The sequence below is a fragment of the Peromyscus leucopus genome, chromosome 20 (assembly GCF_004664715.2).
Source record: "Peromyscus leucopus breed LL Stock chromosome 20, UCI_PerLeu_2.1, whole genome shotgun sequence".
In the NCBI taxonomy this organism is placed as follows: Eukaryota; Metazoa; Chordata; class Mammalia; order Rodentia; family Cricetidae; genus Peromyscus; species Peromyscus leucopus.
In genome coordinates this window covers 65,148,636-65,173,675 of record NC_051080.1, presented here as the reverse complement: position 1 = coordinate 65,173,675, position 25,040 = coordinate 65,148,636, and the positions used below count along the sequence as shown (strand labels likewise).

Below are 25,040 nucleotides of genomic sequence, written 5' to 3'. Positions count from 1 at the left end.
TTGCTGTGAAGAGACACCATGACCATGGCAACTCTTATAAAGAAAACATTTCATTGGGGAGGCTTGCTTACAGTTTCAGAGGTTCAGTCCATTTTCATCACGGCAGGGAGCATGGTGGCGCGAAGGCAGATTTGGTGCTGGAGCTGAGAGTGCTACATCTTGCAGGCAACAGGAAGTCAGCTGAGACACTGGGCGGTATCCTGAGCGTAGGAAGCCTCAGACCCCTCCCCCACAGTGACATGCTTCCTCCAAGAAGGCCACACCCACTCCAACAAAGCCTCGCCTCCTAATAGTGCCATTACCGTGGAATTTTGAGAGGCATTTATGTTCAAATTACCAGAGTAGTGGTGGGTTCAATGCCGAACATGCATACTTAAGACATTTTAGAACATTTTGAAGGCCTGGACCCTCATGACATAAAGACCTTGGGTCACCTGCTCGGTACTGGCCATTTTCTTTGTGGGTTGTGTTGGGTAAGAAGTCTTTGTGGACTCCTTTTGCTAGTCATTGGGGATCTTGGTGGCATGAGATGGAGCCAGGTGTTATCTGCAGAGGAAGTAGCACTGATAACTGTCGAGTGATGGCGTGTTTTAGTTCTATCACACAGGCCTAGCCATAGTGGCATAATAAGGCCCTTTTTTAGATCATTCTGGTTCATTGGTGGCTTGGTTTTGAGATGAGGTCTCACTACATTGCCTAGGCAGCTCTTGAACTCCTCCTGAGCTCAATGATCCTCCTGCCTCAGCCTTCCAATTGAGGTAACAGAACATGTGCCACTGCGGCTGGCTGATTGTGAGGTGCATTTCTTGCAGGTTGTTGTGGAATGTGTAGGAAGATAGTTGTGTTGTCCGCTAGTACAGGAATGAAGGGCCCTTGGACAAGACTAAGCCCAAGGATGGACAGTGAGGACAGCCTGTGCTGGGTGGGTGCACCCTGTAAGGTGGCTCCTGAGACGGGCCACTCTCTGGTCTTTGGGACGGTTGACTGTGCTTCCTGGAGGCTGGACAGCGAAGACTATTCCACATGTCCAGATGCTGTTCTGTAACCACTGGGCACTTGGCATCCATCCAGATCACTCATTCTTTATGTTCAGGCACCCGGAGTGATTGAATTCCCGTGTTCCATGTATGGGCATGCAGTGGTGTCAGAGAATTCATGAATTCATCTCTTTTTCTTTTCTTTTTTTTTCCTCTTTCTCTTTTCTTTGGGTGACTGTTCCTCTAAAGCTGATCACCGGCTCTCTCTAGTGGAACAAAAGAGTTCCTTTTCACTAGGAGCCATGTCACTAGAGAGCTTCGGGGGCCTTCAGTGAAGCATTTAGATAAGAGGATGTTGTAAAATAATGAAGGCTGTGTGCACCGAGGAGTTACAGACAGGTGTGAGCCGCCATGTCGGTGCTGGGAATTCAACCCGGGTCCTCTGGAAGAGCAGCTAATACTTTTATTTGCTGAACCATATCACCAGCCCCTATTCCCATTTTTTTTTTTTTTTTTTTTTTTTTTTTTTTGTTATATTTTACCTTCAATAGGGAAAAATGGCACCTTGAATCTGTGTCTCTTCTTAAAGTTTCACGCCCTGGTGATGTTTCTGGGATCTGGCTCCCATGTTTGAAACAATACTTAAACCTTCGGCTTTTCGTGTACCATCAAGGAGGAGGGCAGATTGGTGGGATTTATTCTCCCACTCCTCCTTGGTTCTTCACGTGTGTCCAGCCATCGTTTCATGAGGAGAAAAGAAACTAGAACTATGTGACTCCACAGCAGAGCTGACTGTGACAGAGACATGAAGACTGATGTGTAAAGCTTGTCTACGAGTGATTTTTCTGAGCCGCATCATGGAGAGAAAGTAGCGAAGAGCTCTGCTTGGCCTGTGCGGTCGGGCAGAGTCCCTCGGTTGGCACTTGGTACTCCCCTCCTGCCCATCCCCGGTGCATGCACCAAAACACTCATCAGTTCCTTCTTTCCTGATATCCCCAGTGAAACGGAGACAGCCCAAGTCTCCGCAGAGTTAGGCCCTTGTCGGTCTCGGCATATCTGCTGGGGTGACCTCTGTCTGGACAGGCCACAGGGATTCGGAGTGCCAGCCTGTCCAGGCACAGTGAGAGAGTACTTCCTTCACGTCACCTTCAGTGGCCATGTGTGCTACCGGCCCCCAGCATCTCAGGGTGTGCAGCAGGGCCCAGGACACTGTCACTGCCCTCGGGGTCGTGGACAGAACTACATTGCAGGCAGGGTGCAGGCAGGGGCACAAGGAAGCCAGAGGTCCGCAGTGGTGTAGGTGAGCACAAGTTTGTTGAGTTAGAAAGCCAGGTGCCATTCGAAGAGTGTCCTGTCTCATCCAAGTGAGTGTGGGGCAGTGGGAGGTGAGCTAGATAGAAAGTTGGACCCCACCCCCACGGGTTTCCTCCTCCCCCAAGAGGAATTGCAGGAATACTTGTGCGTGTGTGTTGCATTATGTGTGTTCACGTGTGTGTACACCTGTAGGGGTGAGTACCCGTGGAGGCCAAGCATCCTGGAGGTCAGAGTTCAGTGTCAGTAGCTCTCCATTTATGATTGGAGAAAGGTTCTTTTGACAGTAATGGAACTTGCCATTTCAGCTAGGCTGGCGGTCAGTGAGCTCCAGGGACCTCCAGGGACCTCTAGGGACCCTCCTGTTTCCTTCCCAGCTGCCCTGGGTTACAGGTGCTGAGGATCAGAACTCGGGTCCTCATGCTTCCATGGCAAAGCACTTTATCCAGCGAGCCCTCTCCCCAACCCCACGTGTCTGGGCTTGAATGTGAGAGTGAGCGGGACAACATTGGGCTGGAGGAGAACCGTTCTGACCCTGGCTTCCTTATGCCTTCAGCAAATGCATCTCAGGATCCCAAGGGCCGATCTTTCCTGAATTCTAACAGACATAATGTGATTTTTTTTTTTAAATGAAAGCAGTCCCCAGTGACATCCTCTCTTGGTGTGGGCAGGACAGGGAAGGACTGTAGTGCACTTTGTGGTTTTTCATGTAAACAGCTCCTTTGTTGTGAAATGTCACTGTGATTTTTATCATTGCGTACTGGAGATGGCTGTTTACCGTGTGTCTGAGATCATGCTTTCTGGGATAAAGGTTGAGCAGAGTGGTGACATTCTTCAATGTTCTGCTTCCTCTTAGAATATAAGAAAGCTCGCCAAGAGATAAAGAAGAAGTCCTCTGACACCCTGAAACTGCAGAAGAAGGCAAAAAAAGGTAACGGAGAAGTCTGCAACAGTAGTGTGACTTTGTAAGAGTAAGTGAAAGTGTGCTGTGTGTGAACCAGAGGCCATGTGATCAGAGTGTGCTGTGTGTGAACCAGAGGCCATGTGATCAGAGTGTGCTGGTGTATAAACCAGAGGCCATGTGATCAGAGTGTGCTGGTGTGTGACCTGGAGGCCATGTGATCAGAGTGTGCTGTGTGTGAACCAGAGGCCATGTGATCAGAGTGTGCTGGTGTGTGACCCGGAGGCCATGTGATCAGAGTGTGCTGTGTGTAAACCAGAGGCCATGTGATCAGAGTGTGCTGTGTGTGAACCAGAGGCCATGTGATCAGAGTGTGCTGTGTGTGAACCAGAGGCCATGTGATCAGAGTGTGCTGGTGTGTGACCCGGAGGCCATGTGATCAGAGTGTGCTGGTGTATAAACCAGAGGCCATGTGATCAGAGTGTGCTGGTGTGTGACCCGGAGGCCATGTGATCAGAGTGTGCTGTGTGTAAACCAGAGGCCATGTGATGCATAGGCTTCCTTAGAGAGATACGGTGGTCTGGAGAAGGGGTAGGAGCAAGCTCTACCTACCTGGGCTAAAGTTCTTTTTTAAAAACTACTTCATTATTTTATGTGTATTAGTGTTTTGCCTTATACATCTGCACACCACATGTGTGCGTGGTACCCATAGAGACCAGAAGAGGGCGTCAGATCCCCTGGCACTGGAGTTGCAGACAATTGTGAGCTGCCATGTGGGTGCTGGGAATTGAACCCGGGTCCTCTGGAAGAGCAGTCAGCGTTCTTAACCGCTGAGCCATCTCTTCAGTCTATGCATTAAAGTGCAGGACATGGATGAGTGTGAAGCCCTTGCCAGGTAGTCTTTGTCATTCCCCTGCCTCAATCTTCAAAATAGGGCAGTTCCTTGCCCTCTGTGCTTTATAATAGAGTTCTTGGAGGCCCTGAGATAGTGCACAGGAGCCATTATGCACATGTCCTGTAGGAATTACTACAGAAATGATGGCGTCCGCCTCCTCTTTCACAGCCCATCATCTCTGGCATCCTCCCTCGAGTCTTCCAAGTACATGAGCAGTGGCTGCAGTGGCCCCTCCACACGTAGGCTCCGCTCTCTAGGGGATTTTTAATGTGCTTGTGAGGGCGGAGTGCAAGGGTTCACCACCAAGGGAAGCCAGGCAGGTGTGAGCCGTCTCTTCCCACCCCTGCCCCTAGATTTGTCACCATCCAGGAGCCTTCTTCGCCTCTCCGGATCAGGTGGGGTTTGAAGAGAAAAGGTCTAGCGGTATCTGGTTTGCACGCATTTGTAACATTTCCCGGAGTCCGACAATGTGGGAAATTGCTCTGGAGTAGGAAGATGTAGCAGGAATCTTAACAGGATTTATTGATAAAAACAAACCCAGAGCCAGGTACTGGGGTCAATGCTGGAAGATCAGAGAACAGAACAACCCACAGCCACCTCACCTTACCAATTCCTCAGCAGATCCTGTTTCCTCAGACTGGAAGCCTCTAAGTCCTCATCCAGATCGATCGCAGCTGAACTGTGCTGCTTAAAAGCCTAAAAGCTCAACCAGCTTTAGGTTCCTTGTCCTCACGCCTTAAATACCTTTCTGCTTTCTGCCATCACTTCTTGGGATTAAAGGCGTGAGTCACCATGCTTGGCTGTTTCCCCATATGGCCTTGAACTCACAGAGATCCAGGCGGATCTCTGCCTTTGGAATGCTAGGATTAAAGGCATGTGCTACCACTGCCTAACCTCTGTTTAATATTGTGGCTGTTCTGTTCTCTGACCCCAGATAAGTTTATTAGAGTGCACAATATTTTGGAGAACACAATACCACCACATTTCCCCTTTTTCCATTTATTAAAATAGAAAGGGGGAAATATGGTGATATTTTATTTGTACTGAAATGTGATTTTATTTGTATGTTAATAAATAAAGTTACCTGGGAGTCAGAAGTTAGCAATAAAGCAAGCTATAGCAAGCCATAGCAGAAGTCTGGCAGTGGTAGCACACGCCCTTAATCCCAATCACATGACAGGCAGATCTCTGTGTGTTCAAGGACACCACCAGCATGGAGATACGCCTTTAATCTCAATACCAACCATAGAAGATCTGAAGGTCTGTATAGACGGGCAGTGAGGAGGAGGTCATGTGGTTGGGTTTACAACCAATGAGAAGGCAGAACAGAAAATCAATTAAAAGACAGATACACAGGAAGTAGTCTCTTTCAGCGGGAACGGACGGCAGCGGCAGCAAGGGGGTAAGAAAGGGTTTTTACTATCAGCTCTTAGCTACTGCTCTGGCTTCTTGGGCTTTTAACTCTGCATTTGGTTCTGTGTTTCTTATTAATAAGACTGTTACATCTACAGGAGAGAGCAGCAATTCTTGTTCCTTTTTTTTTAGTTTGTTGTATCTCAGCTGATGAGATGGGCTCTTCTTTGCAGGCTGCTTCATGGGCGATAGTGAGTGCTAAAGGTTGTTCAAAGCAACCTTTTTAGGGAGAGATCCCCCAACCAACCCTCAATTTTCTCTTTCCTCACTAAGCAGTGATTATTTAGAATGAAAACAAAACCCGTTTCCACAGGTGAGAAGGGGGGGCAGCTGTGGGAGGAGGTGATGGCTACATGAAACTCTTGACTTTTTTTTAAAGGGTCCTTCCCTTCATTTGTCACAAATACCCTGTGCCCACTTCAAGACGAGTGCGGTGGCGTTTTCTGAGACACTCAAGGTTTTCTGTCCTTCTTGGCTGCTGTAGTTTCTCTGCGATGTGTGTTGTGGGGCTTGTGTGTCTCAACTTCTTATTCTCTCTCCTGAGGGCAGCTGGCATTTGACGAGTCCTAGGACTTACAGCCCATGCTGTTTGAATGAGTCTGCAGGAGACAGTCGTGACTACTGTAGTCCATCAGGCTGAGGCCCCTGGAAGAGCAGACTGTCCACCTGGTTTCAGCTTGGCAGCTCTGAAATAGGAGTGGTCATGATCTCGAAGAGGTGGTCCAGGAGTGAGCCTTAGCCTTAGAGAAGGTTTGGGAGCCTGTTGAAAGGACAAGGAAGAGGTAGCTGTTCCCCTCATCTCTTTCAGAATTCTCTTGTCAGAGGCCTCAAGTTCCTGGATGTAGAGAGAATCCTTCTTCTCTAAGCCCTGCATAGGGCTGAGAGGGTTTTCGACTGCCGCTCAAAGTCACTGGCATTGTCCAATTAGCAGAATTTGGACCTCCGGGTGCAGCCTGATGACTTGGTCACAGTGGACCATTAGAGGAGGTTGTGGCAGTTAGACCTGCCCAGTGCTAGCTGGTGCAGGCTGCCTGGGCACTAATGAGCTGTACATCCAGGCTAGAGAAGGTGATTCAGGACTCAGGGTGCTGGGCTGCGCCAAACATGAATTGTGCCTGGCCTTGGGACTTGGGGATAATTGGCATCGAATTACGAGGTTTCTTGAGGCATTTGGGCCTGAGGCTGAGAGAGTGGAGGCTGTGATCAGGGCTTCTGAAGCACTGCCTTTAAAGTCCTAACAAGGTCTCCTCTCCAGATGAGGTGTCCTCAGAACCAGCGGGCCCAGCTGCTTGCAGCGTTCTGGATGATTTCCTAGTTGCCTCAAGGACAATCAGAACACAAGTTTGATTCTTTGTCACGCCGCCCCCCCCCCCCAAATCATCTAAGTATATTTTTAGACTTACGTTTGAATGATTGGGGGTAGCACAGCCTTCCAAAAGGATCTAGGGTCATGATTCTGTCGGGATCTTGAGGGGTGCTCTCCTAGCAGGTGTCTGAGCGGAGGATAGGATGGAAGAGCCATTGTTTAAGGGCGGGAGGAAATCTGAGGCTAGTTGTGTGGAGGTTCTGGTCAGCTGAAGTTTCCCATTCTGGTCAAAACCCCTTGAGTTGAGAAGGCTCTGTGTGTCCTGATAGAACTGAGCCCGACTCATGCAGTCAGCGTCCCTGGCTGCTCTCCGATGCCGTCAGGCAGCTTTCCTGTGCATGTTTTTCAGAAGCTGATCTGTGATCCGGTAGTTCTTCTTAGGTTCCATTGGGAGATTTCAAATGCCTTTGTACAGATCAGCCTGGCATTAGCCTTGTCGTTGACAGAGGCAGACACTTGATACAGATGTGGCTTGTAAACAACTCTATCCCCCTGCTTCTTACTCGGCAAACATAATTGTTTACCACGGTTTTTTATTTGGCTCTCTTTGAACTGTAGAGCTTGGTGATTATGATCTAACAGTGTCTCAATATTTCTGTTGCAGACACTTTAAGTGGTATGTCTTCTGTTAGGTGACATCATTTTACACAGACTTGGGATCTGCTCCATCTACGGATAAGTGTGCCAGGCTTTCTTCTCCTCCTCAAAGGCAGGCTTGTCAAGTGCCCACAAAGCCAAGAGCAAGGGTCCAGAGAAAGGTGGCTTGACCTTCACTTCAGGGAAGTTCCCGGCTAAGGCACTGGGTCAAGGGCGTAGGGCAGAGCCAGCCTTCATAAAACGTGAAGGAGACCAGGCCCCAGGAAGCTGGAGAAGTGATGTGGAGCTGGCCCAGGGGTCTTGACCTCCGAGTGGGGTAACTTGTATACACTTCCTGCTCAAGTCTTTAGGATCCCAACTGAGAAGTAACAGGATCTGAAACAGGGTGCGTTAAGCTGCGTATCTGCTTCTAATGTGTTACTGTGTGAAACTGGTATCCTTACTTCTCATCCACTAACCTTCATGTTACTATCATTTTGTGTGTGTGTGTGTGTGTGTGTGTGTGTGTGTGTGTGTGTGTGTGTGTGTAGGGGTGTTTCTGAGTCAAACCCACATGCAGGCAAATTTCCCGCAGCACATGTTTTATTAATTTGAATTTAAAAATCGATTTGAGAATGTAGCTTAGGAGGGGAGCGGTTGGCTAGCGGAAGGCCCTGCGTTCAGTCTTAAGCATGGCAAAACAATAAAAGTAAAATTAAAGACTGACTTATGGTGAGTCCTTGTTTCCAGCTGTAACCAGAAATGGTTTGTCCGTGGCTGTCCTGGAACTCACTTTGTAGATCAGGCTGGCCACGGATTCATAGAGATCTGCCTGCCTCTGCCTCCCAAGTGCTGGGATTAAAGGTGTTTGCTACCACAGCCCAGCTGATAATAGCCCTTTAAATAGGTGGATTCTTGTTTTTTGTTTTGCTTTTTTTCCCCACCAGCATCTGCAAAGCCAAGGTTATAAATACTGGGAATTCTGGGATGGGGAGTTGGGGGGGGCACAGAGTTCCACACAATTAGAATGTTTACTATTGTATTCAAAACTTACATTCCTTATTTTTTTTTTATCATCCCACTGTGATGTTAGAACGCTATAGTCCCCCCCCCTCCCTCCCAAATTTTGATAACTCCCACGTGAAAGGTTTTCTTGCTGAGCATGTATTCTTTCTCTCTTGTTAACCCTTATCCTCTGGTTGTGGAAAGTACCAAGTAGGAAGGCGAGGAGGACTTGAGAAGGAGTGACTGAGAAGGAAGGCTATTGGCCAGGCAGGAGAAGGGGGGCTTGGGCCTGTAGCTTCTGGAGGTGGTGGGTCTGATCGTTAGAATGAAAATGTGCCAGCCAACAGCTGTTGACCATGAGCAGAAGGTCAGGCGGGCGCTGCTCCGATACCAGTTTGACATTATTGTTTTCCTTTCCGTGTCAATTGTGTGTCCTGCACTTCCTCACCGTGTGCCCCCGCCAGTGGATGCTCAGGGTAAGTCGACATCCCAGATCTCTGGTGGCTGGTTATGGTGTGGTCCTTGCTGTGAGCCTTTAACTGTTGTTCAGACCTATGCTAGCTATCCATGTTTTCCTGCTGGCTCAGAATAATCACTTGTGCCTAATTTAATTTCTCATATCTTGAAGGAAATTGTGTGTGTGTGTGTGTGTGTGTGTGTGTTTTAATTATTTCCTCGCATCAGTGCTTGGCCATTGACACTGTCAGCACCATATGATCTATTAGGTCTTTGTAAGTCAGTATTAGATTCTTCTAAGAAAGAACCTACTAAGTTCTTTAAATACACCCTTGCATAGGAAGTCAATATATTTCTATATCCACGCATATGTGCCTGAGTAGAGTATATTTGTTGATTCCATATGCAAAACAAATGTGACACGAAATACCACCTCCAAAGAATTCCCGAGTCAGATGTGGTATTGTTTTGCTTACAGAATTGTCTTGTCTACCCCGGACCATACAATACAACCCTTTCTAAAACCAATTGTCTTACAACAACAATAAGAACAGAAGTCTTTCTTATTTTGGCAGTTTGTAAAATGCCTCCTTTCTAAGGCTTTGTATTTTTAAACCCGATCTTCTAAGTGATTTTCTTGGTCAAATGTGAACCTTCCTGTGGGTGAACATGATACTAAACTACTTTGGCATCTCACTGGTTTCACTCCATCTTGGGAAAGTATCCATGAGGTGTCTGTATGGCTCTCTTTCTGGAGTGTCCCACTGTTCTCTGAGCTCCCAAGAAGCATCTGCATTGAATTCTGTCATCTATAAACTCCATCTACGTGAGTCTGTTATTTATCAAGCGGCACAATGTTATTCATTAAGCAGCGCTGTTTACTGTGTGAGAAAAGCCACGAGGTACAACAAAACCCACTATAAGAGGTTATTAAAAGAAGGAACAGAAGGGGTGTGCTTAGGCTTGTGGAAAGATTGTGCAGGAAGAGAGGGGAGGAATATGTGGAACCCACTTTTATAGATTCCCCCCACACATGCGCATATGGGCTTACATACCTACGCTACGAATGCACATAGATTACGTGATCACATTGCATGCACATTATGTGATCACGCAGCACATGGTAAGGCCCTGGGATGACTAAGCATCTTCACCAGCCCACCGGGCAGTCATGAAGCTAGGGGAGTGGCTAGGAATTCTAACAGTCTCCTTGACAGGTAGCTCTTGGTGGGGACAGGAACTCACCTCTTGGTCATTTTGTGGTGCCATTGGGTTAGTTTAAAAAGGATAATCTCTTCCTGGTGTCAGTATTGTGACTATGAAAACATGATAAACAGATTTTTAATTAACCTTTGGAGAGAAGCAAAGTATGACACAGCCGTATTTTTGCTTATTTCGGTAACAATCTCTCTCGGTGGCATTTATGTATCCACAGTGCTGTGCAGCCAACCCCACTGTCTAATTTCAGGACAGTTTTGCCATTCCCACAGACACTTCATGCTTTCTCCTCACTCCTCTGCCACGCTCTCCAGCTTTCCAGTGCCTGATGGCCACCCACCTGCTTTCTGTCTGTGTTTACCCCTTCTGGACATTTCGTATAAACTGAATCACAACACATGGATCTCCTGATTGACTATCAAGTTTTCTTTTTTTTGTTTTGAGACAGGGTTTCCCTGTGTAGTCCTGGCTGTCCTGGAACTTACTCTGTAGTCCAGGCTGGCCTCGAGTTCCTGCCTCTGCCTCCCGAGTGCTGGGAATAAAGGCGTATGCCTCCAGCGCCCAGCTGGATCATCTAGTTTTATAAGCTTTCCAGCCTGGTGTAATCAGTACATGGGGTAAACAACATTTTGTTTGAATTGATAAAAGGTAAGTCTGGAATGAAGAAACCACGGATGAGATTTGGCTCACTTGGAGGGATAGCTCTGCAACCCTTGTTAGTTCCTTGTCTGGTACGGGCAGTTCCTAGGGAAAGGGAGCTCAGTGTATCAGTCACAGTGTCTGGGCACAGAGACAAGGAAAGACCACGTGAGTCTTAAGGCACGTTGGAAGGTAAAACTATCTTCATTTTAGCAGTTTCATGACAATTGCAAGTCCTTGGGGTTTGTCAGTGTTGCGCAGTGGTAGAGCATTTGCTTAGCGTACGCTAAGCCCTGGCTCTGTCCCCTAACCCTTTGCCACCGCTCAGTAAACAAGGGGAAAAAAAAAAACCCAAGAGCTTCAGTTTTGATTTTTGTTTCTTTTTTTTTTTTTTTTTTTTGAGACAGGGTTTCTCTGTGTAGCTTTGTGCCTTTCCTGGAACTCACTTGATAGCCCAGGCTGGCCTTGAACTCACAGAGATCCGCCTGCCTCTGCCTCCCGAGTGCTGGGATTAAAGGCGTGTGTCACCGCGGACCAGCTTTGTTTTGTTTTTTTAATTGAAAATTGACACACACACCCCTTTTGAGACATTAAAGTTTCTCTGTGTAAAAGCCCTGGCTGTCCTGGAGCTCACTCTGTAGACCAGGCTGACCTCGAACTCATAGAGATCCACCTGCCTCTGCCTCTGGAGTCCTGGGCTTAAAAGTGTGGTGCCACCACTGCCTGGCTGCAGAGTCCTTTCTCTCTCTCATTAAAACACAACCAGGCATCTAAAAATAAAATAAAGTAAAAACAGACACGTTTTAGTACAAACAACAAACAAAACAGCCAAAGAAAAAGCACAAGAAACAGATGCAGAAACACACACATTCGCATACCTAGTCAAAATACCTAGACATGTAAAATTGGGAACCACAATAGAGGGACACACACATTTTCTATACTTAACGTTCCGTATGCATATGGAGCTCATAGGAGGGTTGGCTTGAGTTGTGTGTGTGTGTGTGTGTGTGTGTGTGTGTCTGTGTCTGTGTCTGTGTGTGACACTGACTGTCTTGAACCTCAGGTCCCTACATAATTATGAACTACTGTAGGAACCTTCACATTGGAAGGGATTGCCTCATTACAAGTGAGTTTGTCCTGGGAGGAGAAACACTCAAGCTCTCCCTCAAGGCAGCATTTGAGCTGGTGATATGCTCAATGCTGTGATGATGTAAGCAACAGGTATAATGGACCAGAGGGGAAGGGAGCAAGAGAGGTATTTTTAGGCTCAGGGGACCAAATGGATGCAGACAAGGCTGTGACCATGTAGTTAGGGTCTTGGGACACTGGTACAGGCTAGACATGTCTCAGAGGGGTGTCCTGGGTGGGGGTGCAACTGTGTGTCATACCTCAAGGGTACCTTTGAGGCAAGCTGTAGTCCTAACCAGAGTTCTCTGAATATAGGTAAGAACATCAGTGGCAGGTGTTGGCACACGCCTTTAATCCCAGCACTCAGGAGGCAGAGGCAGGTGGATCTCTGTGAGTTCGAGGCCAGGACTATGAAGCAAGTTCCAGGACAACCGGAGCTGTTACACATAGAAACCCTGTCTTAAAAAACAAAACAAACAAACAACAACAACAACAAAAGTATCAATGGCTCCTGATGGCGTCCTGGCTTCTGCCATACTAATTGACCTGCCTCTAGCCTAGCTCCCTCTCTGGGCTTCATTTCCTATCAGACTCCAGACTGGACTGTGTGCCATCCGGTAGCATCCTTCCTTTCCTGAAAAAGACCCCTGCCCGCTTACCTCTTCCCGATGCCAGCAGTGAGTCCTACCCCATTACACCCAGCACAGGCATGCGTCCACATGATCATTTCTCCTGCACACCTGTGCACAGGTGTCATGCCCAGAGTGACCCTGAAACCTATGATCAGGATGGCTAGCTGTGCCTCAGTGGTGCACAGCTGGATGAAGGGGTCTTGAGTTCACCAGTGATCTTTTGGGGAGTGTGATGCTGGGAGCGTACTTCCTGGAGGGGGATGGAGGAGCCACTTAGGGATGGATCTTAGCCCCTCCTTTAGACCTGACCTGGTGCCTTCATTCTTATGCAGAAATGCAAAGTGAAGAGCATAGGCCAGGAGCGTGTCAGGTGTAGTGTGCTGTCCTGAGGCCTAGGCGCTTGTGGGATATGTTGAACAGCTGAGCCCCTAGGGAGAGACAAGCCAGACTCAACCTAGTGGGAGCCCAGAGCTGTGATGTCCCTTTCCCTGCAGTATCACCGTGACATGGTCCCTTGAGTGCTACCTGTGACTCTGGGAGACTGTTGGAGAAGTTCCTTGTAACCTACTCTCTGGTGGCTGCATTCAGAGGCCAGGAATGTGTGTTTACTGTGTGGAGCCATAAGAGGAGTTGGATGCTTTTCCCACATGCATGGATTACTAACTCCATGCATGGTGTGTGTCCGTGTGCGCGCAGGTTTTCTTGCTGGTGTGCGCACCTGTCACAGGTCAATGCCAGGTTCTTTTCCTGTCATGTTCCACTTTTGGAGACAGTCTCTCACTGAACTTGTTTCAGCTGGATTGACTTCCCAGCCAGTCCCGGGATTCACCTGTCTCTGTCATCGTCGTCCCCCCCCCCCACGCCCTCCCCCTCCCCCAGCGCTGAGGTTTCAGGTGTGTGCCATCATTCCCAACTCAAGTTCTCGGACTGACAGAGCAAGCGCTTTTCCCACGGAGAAATGCTCACTCTTTGAGACCCATGAACAGCCTCGGTGAAGTGATTGACAGTGAGGACGGCATGGGTGGCCACAAAGCTTTGGTGTTTCCTCCCAGCTTATTAGGACATTCACATGCTAAGAGGGCCCCCAGGTGTTTTGTGGAGGTTTGGGAGAAGCTTTTGTGTAGAGGCGGGATTGGGCACCATTGGCTGAAGTCATTCTCTGGCCCTCCTTTCCTGAGGTCAGGGGTTGGAGCTGAGTGCCCCAACCTTCTAATGAAGGGGCTGGTTTTTCCTGGCAGTCAGCCCCCTCAGTCTGAGCTGTTGAGGCCCCTTTTCCGACAACTCGTATCACCAGTCACTGAGGAAACCCCGAGGGCTTTTGAAGCTCTCTCTCTGTGCTAGGCACTGGGACGGATACCAGGTTGAGTATGTGTGTCATTTTCTAAGAAACGACAGCACTGTGACATCTTACAAACTGTGATATCCGTGCTCCAGCTTGCTATGGAGGAAGTGTTCTGTGTGAGGACAGAGAAGGAATTGTCTGGGCTTCCGGGAGGAGGCAGTGCTTAGAAAATGCTGGAGGGTAAACTACGAAGGGATGGGTGGGTGGATGGCCAGTAAGTGTTCCTTCCAGAAGGATGAGGTAGTGCAGAGGGCCCAGGGGGCATCTGTGGCTGGAAGCTGGGCTCGGTGTGCATTGCCGTTGCCTTCATTTGTGTCTTTTGGGTGTCTGGGAGGTGTCAGCCACAATGGCTGATGCCTAGCCATGTCCTTCTGGAAGATGGCATGGTCGTGCCCACTTAGACTACAGCACTGGGGAGGTGGCGTGGGGGGATCAGGAGCTAAGGCGGCTGGCCAGTTGGTGCCCTGTGACACTCATACAGGTTAAAAAGAGAGAAGTCACTGTTAGTCTTAGATGACGACCCAGCACCTTCTGAATGAAAAATATGAAGACATGGGGAGAGACCGGCTCTTTTGTTGATGTTTTATTAGATAGAAGCCCATGGACAGAACGGGGCCCTGTTAGATTCTATTCACATTGTCTGTGGGCTACATATGTAGCATTCCTTATTTTTAGGCACCTCTTCTTTTGGTAATCGTCAAACCTGCTATGAGCATTGAGAGTAGATGATGATTTGTGTAGGATGGCAAGGGGAATTCCCAGTGTCGCCTTGAATGCCCGCGTCAGTATCCTCCATTCTGTCAGATGTGTCCCGAGTGCCGGTGTTTATATCCCATATTTCATTGGCTGTACGATGCTACCCGTTGTTAGATAGATGTACCAGTGTTTTCCTGGACCACTGAAACGGAGAGCAAAAGGACCGTTGTTAACAGGTTGTAAGCCACATTCTGGTTTGTGAGGGGTGGAAACGTGGGAGGGTAGGCGTTAGGACGAAGTGGAGCGTTTATGTGTGTCAGGCAGATGGAAGGTGTTTTGTGGGACTCTGATGGCTTCTTCAGTGTCTGTCTCAGGAAGAAGAAAGTCCTTTGGCCATTTCACTAGCGTGCGGTAGCTGAGTTGGCCTCAGGTTGTTTCTTCGAAGGCCCCTTGCAACTCTGAGCTTCCCTTGAACATTGTGGGCTGCCGCGTGGGGGGGTGGGGAGGTCCCAGGTAACCACCTGGCTTTTTGATCCAGTTGCTTAGGTGAAGGGTGTGGAGCTCTGGACGTCACCAGGAGCTGTGGTCGGGAAGCACAGTGGGTGTGGGTTCTGACGGAGCAGGTCCCGGGTTAGAGTCCAGCTGGGTCCCTCAGTAACTCGGCACTGGTAATGGTGTTCCTGTGCAAACCACTTTGCTCCAGCTTCCCCATGGCAAAGCTACCGATTCCTGCCGTGACCGTTCATGTGAAGAAGGGGAGGAAAGTGTAGGTGCTGCTGGGATTTCATTCCGGAAAGCCTTGCGAGCTCTCCCGTGAACCCCAGTCAGTCCCAGTGCGAACTGCTCCCTTCTGTGGCCCACCGTGTGCTCCCATGTATTGTAATGTGGTGGCTCAGGAGCATTTTCTGCAGAAAGTAACGACTTCTCACTGGGGACTCCTAAGGGCCCCCTGACTGCTGGTCAGGATTCCCCAGCATGAGTAAAGTCAAGACCTGAAACTGGAGTAGCCGGGGGGCTCCGGGGGGTTGGTTGTCTGGAGGCTACGGATGACTTCTATTTTACAGAAAAGGCCAAATGTAGTTCCTTGCTGGAGAATTTTGTCTGGAAAGCCATCCAGGGCATCCAAGCTGCCCGTGTTGGCCGCTCCTTGGTCCTAGAATTTGCTGGCTCTCAGGCCATTTAGAACACGGTGGTCGAGTCCACACTCGGTGGCGTTATGTCGGCATCTCATTCCTTTGGAGAGATTCAAGAGTACCTGCTGACTGCCAGGCAAGTGTGCTAACTGAGAAGCTTCAGACGGCACTGGCGAGAACATACGGTTTTTACCAGTTCTCCCACCAGCAGGATAGACTGAGCTTGAGTTAATAAATCAGGGAAGTAACACAGGGAATCTGAAGGAGAGCCCTGTGGTGGAGGACAAGAAAAAAGAACTTCTGAGACCAAGGAGGAGAATCTGGTCGGGGGCAGAGCTACCTGAAGACTGGAGAACTAACCAGGGTCACAGGATGATGTTGAACAGGCGGGGAAGAGGAAGTGCACGCAGGAAGATGGACAGTGCCCAGCCCTGGGGAAGAGGAGAGAGTGGCCTGAGAAGGCCACGCTTGTGAGTGGACGGGAGTGACCCTTGCAGGTCCGGCAGGGGGCAGGCTTTGCTAAGGATCTCGGACTTTGGACGCTGCGCTTTTCTGGAGAACAGTGGGAGCTGCTGAGAAAGAGGATGTTATTTGCCTGTGGAAAGCAGCGCAGGCCGTTCTGGGCAGGCTGGCTCCGGTGTGACTGGAGAGACACTTTGGAAGCTCTCAGCCAGGGTGGAGGGAGCAGAGGTGTGGGACAAGGAGTTTGTGTGGGAGCAGAAACGGTCTGTGCCTGGGGACTGGAGAGATGACTCGGCAGTTAAGAGCACTGGCTCCTCTTCTAGAGGACTCGGGTTCAAGCCCCATGGCGGCACACAGCCTTCTCTGACTCCTGTTCCAGGAGTTCCGACGTCCTCTTCTGGCCTCTCTGTAGGCACACGCAAATGGTGTTCAGGCATGCATGTGGACAAAACACTCATACATACAAAATGAAAATAAATAAGCCTTAAAAAGAAAAACCACCCTGCACTGCCTGTGCTTGGGGTGGCAGTGTGGACGCCCACCAGTGCTCACTGGAGGGAAGTGATGGCTTTTGTAGATAACCCCCTGGACCCGCAGATTCCAGGTCATCACACAGTGGAAATGTTCTGAAGATTTGCATCTATGCTATGCAGACTTTCCTTGTCACTAGTTCCTATTATAGTAACTGTTGATACATGGACTTTGTATCAGGCATGATGTAATCTAGAGATGGTTTGAAGCTTATGGGAGGCTGTGAGTCTACTCATATATAGACTTAGGGACTTAAGCTTGTAAGGGGAGATGCTGCAGCCAGTGCCCTGGGGACACCAAGAGACAGGTGTGCTCAAATCAGCACACCTAAAATCAGACAACTTAAAGTCAGTACCTCCAACTGGGACTTGAAACAATTTCTTAAGCAATTATTTTCTGCATATGTATATATTATATATGTGTGCTTGATAGATAATGTATATTATCTATTAATGTTTAATATACCATGTATGAATATAAAAATATAATTATATGGTATGTTAGAGAATTTAAAAAATAATCACTGTGTTTTGGTCTGATATGTCCTAAATAGAAATGTTGCCACTATAACCATAATTAGAGCAGTCTTTACAGCATGTACTTACTTTAGAATGCTGTAATTTTAAAGTCCTTTAATTATAACATAATACATATTTAAAACAACTTCACTATAATTGTAGAGTAATTTAGATATGTATTTACCAAATTTGATCATACACTCATTTTGCTTTTCTAGGTAGATACGTTATTTTTAAAACCTATTATTCTTTATTTTCCATAAGTTTTCTGAGAGGAGTTATGTAGCCCAGGCTGGCCTTAAACTCCAGAGCCTCCCACTTCAGCCATCTGAGGGCTAGGATTACAGACCCACACCTTCACAGCTGGAACTGTTATTAATGACAACCGGATGCATGCATTACAACTTGTGACAGGAAGTCAAGATGCAATCTTACCTTAGAATTATAGGCACGCTCTTCATGTGTGTTTGTATGTGTGTGCATATATGTATGCATGTGTGGAGAGGCTCAAGGTTGTCTTCGGGAGTCTTTCTGATTGCTCTTCCATTGTATTTTTTTTTTTTTAAAGTAAGACCCATGAGTCAAACCTGGACCTAGTCTCTGCAGTTAGTTTTACGAAGAGCTCACTCAGGATCCTGTCCCTCTCTTCTGAGGCTGGAACTAGAGGTGGGCTGCTATGCCCACCCATCATGGAAGTAGCTTATTGGGGATTTTAACTCTGATCTTCTTACTTATATGACAAGCACTTTAATCACTGAGACATCTCCCCAGTCCTAGTCTGTCATTTTAAAGTTTTTCTTCTGCAGAAGCTGGAGAGGTAAGTCAGCAGAGAGCCTGGATTCAGTTCCCAGCACCCACAAAGCAGCTCACACCAACAGTAACTCTAGTTCCAGGGGTTCTGAAGCCCTCCCACTTTTGTCAGAAATGGGTACTGCATTTGTATGGTACACCTATACACACAGGCAAAATCCTCACATGCATACAATTAACATAAATAAGTCATCACAGCACTCGGGAGGCAGAGGCAGGTGGATCTCTGTGAGTTTGAGGCCAGCCTGGTCTACAAAGTGAGTTCCAGGACAGCCAGTGCTGTTATACAGAGGAAACTGCCTCAAAAAAACAAAACAATTTAAAAATAAAATAAATCTTTAAAAAATAAAAAATATAATTTTTCTTGTAATCAAAATATATCAAAGTATGTTTGGTCAAAAATCATAATAACAACAACAAAAAGGGTGCATGGTGGCCCACACCTTTAATCCTAGCACTCAGGAGGCAGAGGCAGGTGGATCGTTGTGGGTTTGAGGCCAGCCTGGTCTACAGAGCAAGTGCTAGGACAGCCAAGACCACACAGAAACCCTGTCTCCAAAAACAAAAAGTAATCAACACACAGAGACCTGCTCGCTCTCCCAGCATGCTTCAGCTCCTCCTCCTACCCACCCCCCCACTCTCCCACCGAATTCAGAACATTCTAGTCTGCTGTGTTTTGCTATTAGGACATCTCAGAAGAGAATGAGCCATTAAGGAAGGGCCCCCACCCACCCTGTGCTGGGCCATGTTGCCCCACAGCCTAGAGAGAGAGAAAGTGAGCAGGCGTTCACAAGCTCCAGAGCTTGGCTGTCATTGAGTCGTATGATGAGCATACTCAGCATGCCTGGGTTTGTTTGCACACTTCAGCCTTTCCCCAGGACCCGGGAAAACCCGTACTTGTCATAGCTCTGATGGCTTCTGCTTTTCCTCCTTGAGTCAGGCCCCAGCAGGTAGACATCGTGAGAGGGAGTGCTTGCAACATCTCAGGAGAGACTGGGGACATGGCTTCACTGTTTTCTGTCTGCTAAGTACACTCAGAACCAGTAAGTGCAGGTGACCGGGGCGTATGTACGGCTCTTGCCCCGTTGTGCTGGATGAAGAAATTAAAGATGTGGTAGAGGATTATCTGGAGGGGTAGGGAGTGATTAAGTGGAAGGCTAGGTGAATGGGTCCTCAAGAATGTTGGAAATTTTCCACAAAGCAGGTTTCATACACACAGTAACTGTTGGATAATAGCCACTTAAGGTCCTTAGATACAATGTGTTGTAGACACCTTATGTACTTTCTTGAACTAGTGAGGGTCAGTTATGTACAAAATTGTGTGTACTGAGCTTACTAAACCCATCCAAAGCATTTCTAATTGATTGCATATGATTTTCCCATTATGTACTAATTTAGGTCTTCTGTACAAATGGCTCCTCCTTACTAAAATATCGCTACTTTTCTCTAGGAATTTTATAACATCTGGAGTTTTACTAAGTTCTATTGAGCTTATTGGTCCTAATTAAGCTTTCTCACCCCTATAGCCGGGGCATTCTTGCCTGACTTTGTCTGTCTTTGAGTCAGATGATGCATCCCATGTACTGTTTTACGTGTTGCTTGTAAGGGGGCAGGTTGGTAATTGGTCCAGCAGTTGCCTACATGGTCGATGAACTTGTCATTCAACCTGAGACAGCGGACAGAGAGGATAGGCTGTGTAGGCTCTGTCCCTGATGAACCCTTTGACTTCTAAGCTTTGGCCTCCTCTTCAACACAAGCAGTTAGGATAACCCCTAAAGCCTCTTCCCATTCTGTCTGTGTTTAAAATTATGAGGCAAATACTTATGGAGAGCTTGCTGTATACACACGTAGCTATCCTGAGGGATATCAGGAAAGGTTAAAACTTTGCTCTGTAGGAGTTTAGAAATTCTTTCTCTGGCTTGGGTGCGGGTAAAGCTCATTTGCCGAAAGTCCAGCATGGAAGCGTGAGAGCTGGTTTCTTGTGTGTGACCCCAGTGTCCCCATCAACAGGTCAGAGCCACAGTGGTTGCTCCTCTGGACTTAATACTGTCTTTACTTAATACTGTCTAGTGCATCAGGCAACTTCCGCAAAAGGCCAAGTATTTTTGGTCTCTGGGCCGCACGGGCAGCTAGAGAAGTTGCAGACAGCATGTAAATGAGTGGATATGGCTGTGTTCTAATAACACAGGTTCTTATTTGCACAGATAGCTATTCCAGTTCCAGAGTTGTTTAATTGTTTAATAGACTCTGTCTGAAACTGTCAAAGGTTGTCTGGATAACTAGGGTCTGGTGGTGTGGCCAGATAAGTAAATAATACAGACTCTTCTCAGTGTAGCTTCGTCCTTGATGTTGTCACCAGCAAAGACCTAACTGTAGAAATCTGGCTGCCAGGCTCCTTCTGCCCTGAAGACATTGGAGCTTTAGACTAGGGAGTTAGATGAGCTGCCAAGGATTCCTAGGCCCTGGGGCCAGGAGCTGAAGAACCTACCTTTGTCTTTAGGGACTGAGACTTCTGCCCAAACAGGCTTTTTGATTGGGGTGGACCTGACAGAGCCTGCCTGTGTCCGTTTTTGGAAACACCCCTAGCCTCTCACCTAGCTCCCATCCCTAGCCTTTTTCGGGGCCTCTAAAGAAAAGAATGCTGTTGCTGTGGTTCCCGAGGGCTTGCTGGCCCTGGGCTCTGCAGGGTTGCACAAGGCAGAGATGCAAGCCAGGAAGTCATCCCAGGAGATGCTCCTCGCTCGTCACAGATAAGCCAGATAAACATGGCCCTGCCAACCTTAGAAACTGGAAGGAGATGCTCCTAGAAAACCAACCATTTTCAGTCTTATGGGAGCCACGAACAAGTAATGGTTTTAAGTCCTGGAAGAGGGGTGCCTTCACCTCCAAGAAGGACTTCAGAGAAGGGATTTTTTTCCCCCCAGAAGCTGGCGTTTCAGCGAGGTGACCTTGTGGCTTTGTTTTGTTCCCAGGGAGAGGTGACATCCAGCCTCAGTTGGACAGCGCTCTCCAGGACGTCAACGATAAGTATCTGCTCTTGGAAGAAACAGAGAAGCAGGCCGTGCGCAAAGCGCTGATCGAAGAGCGTGGCCGGTTCTGTGCTTTCATCTCTATGCTGCGGCCAGTGATCGTAAGTTGATGGAAACCTCAAGAAGGCTTGAACTGTATCATGTGGAGGGCCTTTCCTTCTTGGTTTATGCATCTACCAGTGTGTCATTGGCCACCTCCTGCTGTCAAGAGTCACAGTGGTGGAGTCACGGCCTCACACCAGAGATTCTCATCAAGGTGCTGATGATGTCCATGTTGCTAAGAACTCCTCAGTCACAGTTCTTAGCAACACATGTCCTACTTCTACTCAGTTGAGGTCTGACGTATCTGGGCATGGTGGCATGAGCCTGTGATCCTAGCACTTTGGAGGCTGATACCAGAGGAGCCTGTGGATTTCAGACAAGCCTGGGTTATAGAGTAAGTTCTAGGCTACCTAGAGCGACGGAGCCAGCCTAGAGCGACGGAGCCAGCCTAGAGCGACGGAGCCAGCCTAGAGCGACAGAGTGAGCCTTGGTCTTGACACTCCTCCTGCCTCTCCCCCATCTCACAAAAACGAAAAAGAAGGCCTGTTTAAAGATTCTTAAAGTGGAGTTCCAGGTCAGCAGCAGTACCTGTCAACTAGATAGGAAAATTCTGTGGCTCACTCTAGACTCACTGTATCTAAAACTCTAAGCCTGGGCCCATGCATCTGCCTCAAGCATCAGGAAGCACCTCAGTTGATCTCTGTCTCTTTCTTTCTTTCTTTCTTTCTTTCTTTCTTTCTTTCTTTCTTTCTTTCTTTCTTTCTTTCTTTCTTTCTTTTTCTTTCTTCCTCCCTCCCTCCTCCTTTCTTCTCTCTCATTTTTTGTTTGTTTGTTTGTTTTTGTTTTGTTTTTTGAGACAGGGTTTCTCTGTGTAGCCCTGGCTGTCCTAGAATTTACTCTGTAGACTAAGCTGGCCTCGAACTCACAGAGCTCCGCCTGGCTCTGCCTCCCGAGTGCTGGGATTGAAGGTGGGCGCCACCGCTCCCGGTGAGTTCTCACTTTAAATCATGTAGACCATGTGGCCGCCGCCACTGAGTTTGTAGGAGCCCGTCTTGGCTGCCTGAAGGCGCCGGTGCGCCTCTGCCCACCCTGGCAGAATGCTCAGATTTGAGGTGTCCCCTGACCTGTACTGGGCCCACGGTTCCTGCTGGCCTTGGGGAAGGTGACTGAAATGGTTGCAGACCTTGCTTCATTCCCATTTGCCCGTTATTTACTGAGATGGGGCAGGGGACAAGGAAGGGGACAGGTAGTGCTGTTTAACACTTGTACTGTCATAAAGACCTGGACCCAGATGTCCCTAAAGCATGTCAGTCATCAAGGGCTACCATGGAAGGAGCCCCTAAAAACACATGGACAGACCATCCGACTCAACAGACCTGGAAGTGTGAGGATGCTCTGCATCCCTCCACTGTCCCCAGCACACAGGTCACCCCGACGGCCTTTCCCTTTTCTCTTTCTAAAAAGAAGGTATGCATGTCATCTTAGACTCCTACCTCAGATGCCTTTCATGAAAGGTTAAAGGTCATGTTGTGACCCAGATGAAAGTACTTGCAGTAAGATGATGAGGGAAACCATACGATGATGTGCACAAAATTGCCTCCCTTTAGGAGGAAGAGATCTCCATGTTGGGGGAAATTACCCACCTTCAGACCATATCGGAGGACCTGAAGAGCCTGACCATGGACCCTCACAAACTGCCCTCCTCCAGCGAACAGGTAGGAGCTGTGAACCAGGCGGTCAGGGACAAATTGAAGATGGAATTCAGGGCACTTGGCCATGTTTACATCCCTTGTGTGAGCCGCCTTAGTTCATCTTCACTAAGATGCTGAGGGACTGAGAGAAGGCGGTACTTAACCCAGGCCTCCTCTCTAATAAGTGATGAGACTAAGATTTGAGTCAGGTAATTGATGGCCAGATCCTATGCTCATCCACTCTGCAGGCACGAACTGTCCTAGGAACCTGGCATCATGTGATTCTGGTGTCATGATTTGTAGTTCTCTCTGGAGCTAACCGAGTCATTCATGGGAACCTTTCCCATCTGGGGACAAGATGACATATTTATTTTAAAATGTGTTAGTCCTTTGATGTGTGTGACATTAATACTGTGTCAAGTGGGAAGAGACATGTTGGGGGAACAAAAGATGAATCACAGGCGGCTTTGAGCCCTGGGCATGCAGGTGTCTGCTTGGACAGTCGGCACAGAAAGACACGTGTGGAAGCTTTTTGGTCCTCTGTCTATGAGATTTTTCTATTAAACTAGAGTATGCGTTGACTCAGTGAGTAGACATTAGTGGAGGACCTCTTAAAGTGAGCAAGACACTCAATAGCTCTTTGTCGCAAGGGAGACACCCAGAAATAATTGTGATAGGATTGGCTTCCTCTTGGTTCTGTGAGGTTGTTCTAGCCTTGGCCAAAGAGGGACAAGTGGTTATTGAACATCATCAAGTGGTTGAACTGCAGTCCACTGGCCCCTAAACCATTATTGTCTTAATGGAGCTGCAGGATGAAAACGCTGCTGATTTCAGCCTGTGGTAAAAATAGCTTTTAGAAAGAGTTGTTAACCCGTCGCCGTAATTATCTTTTCCTCCTGGTGTTTCACGGTTTTCCTCTTGTAACTCCTCCTCCTCCCCTTAACTCTCCTCTTTTGCTTGTCTCAGAAGGACTGTGACGTTGCAGGCGAGGGCGCGTGGCCCCTCAGTTAAAACATGCATTTTTCTCCTTTAATTCTACCCCCGTGACGGGGGCATGCTCATTGCCCCGTGCGTGCGTGCGGAGATGTGTGGGTGCAGCCCCCCTCCTCTGGCCCTCACCCAGCTGCTCTGTCCCTTCAGGTGATTTTGGACTTGAAAGGTTCTGATTACAGTTGGTCGTATCAGACGCCACCCTCTTCACCCAGCACGACCATGTCCAGAAAGTCAAGTGTCTGCAGGTGAGTGAAGCCCCTGCTCTCCCCAGGCTTTCCAAGACATCTTGGTGAAAAGGACCAAGAGCCAGGCCTTTTCTCCCAAAGGGGCCCATTTGGAACAGGGTGTAGTAAGGGGAAGAATGTTCGCATTTTCTAGTCTGTCTGTCTGTTCCCCACCTCCCCCAAGTGTTCTGTCACCAAGCCCAAAGTTGATTTTTTTTCTTTTTTGAGAAGTTAACCCAGCCAGAGCTGAGACAAAAGCCACAGTGGCTTCTGGCCATGTTTCACCCACATTTCTGTAGTCTTAAGGTCCGTGCAGTTTTTGTTGGGCGTTGTTCCCCGCACCCCACCCCCACCCCCACCCAATGCCAAGTCACACCGTCACTCATGGAAATACAGAATCATCTGGGGACCATTGCGTAGTTTCACGAGGCAGCCGCCCGCTCTTGGCCCACTTGGGAAATGTTTATTTTGCTCTTGAACGGTAGAAGCGTCCTCAGCCGTCACTTCCTGCCTGGGTGCTGCGGTACTGCACCTGCTGCCAACCATTTGACTTGACTTTGCAAAGCCGAAGGGATGTGAGGTAGCCGGAAGAGGAAGGAGCAGGGGTCTCTCGGCTCGGTTTGCCGTGAGATGTCGCCCAGCACTGTGCTGTGTTTCATTTCACCCTGGAGCTTGTCTGGTCCACGTGGCAGGCAGTTCTGGTCAAGAGGCTGTATCCTGATGTCTTCCCCAAAGATGTTGCTTGCTTGCTTTCCTGTCACCTCTCCCGGGCTCTGTGTTAGTGTGAGACAGGACAGTGGTTTTTTTCTTTCAGTAGCGCAGCGAGGTTCGTCTCATTAGTGTAGAATGAGCTGCACACTGCCTCCCTCTCTGCGTAGCCTTATTCAGTTGACTGACAGGAGCTGACGAGAGTCAGTCACGCTCCCCTGTGCCTGACAGGTCATCCATTGCAAGTCACCCTAGCATAGGACAGCCGCATTGTGTCTGTGTTCCCCTAATGCATCAGTTTCAAATCAGAAACCACAAGTTTGCAAACCCCGAGACTTCCC

At 48.3% G+C, this 25,040-nt stretch overlaps 1 protein-coding gene across 16 annotated transcripts in view; it reads left to right on the top strand.

The window, feature by feature from the left end:
- The window catches only part of Mtss1 (MTSS I-BAR domain containing 1), a 149,884-nt gene that overhangs the window by 113,140 nt on the left and 11,704 nt on the right, over positions 1–25,040 (top strand). For 10 of the 16 annotated variants that reach the window (XM_028871855.2, XM_028871861.2, XM_028871851.2 and 7 more), the window contains 5 exons: positions 3,145–3,219; positions 8,909–8,920; positions 20,985–21,142; positions 22,691–22,798; positions 23,915–24,012. In XM_028871855.2, the coding sequence (XP_028727688.1) occupies positions 3,145–3,219; positions 8,909–8,920; positions 20,985–21,142; positions 22,691–22,798; positions 23,915–24,012 (451 nt within the window). The remainder of the gene's footprint in view (positions 1–3,144; positions 3,220–8,908; positions 8,921–20,984; positions 21,143–22,690; positions 22,799–23,914; positions 24,013–25,040) is intronic. The other 6 variants (XM_028871853.2, XM_028871862.2, XM_028871857.2 and 3 more) reach the window with 1 other exon arrangement.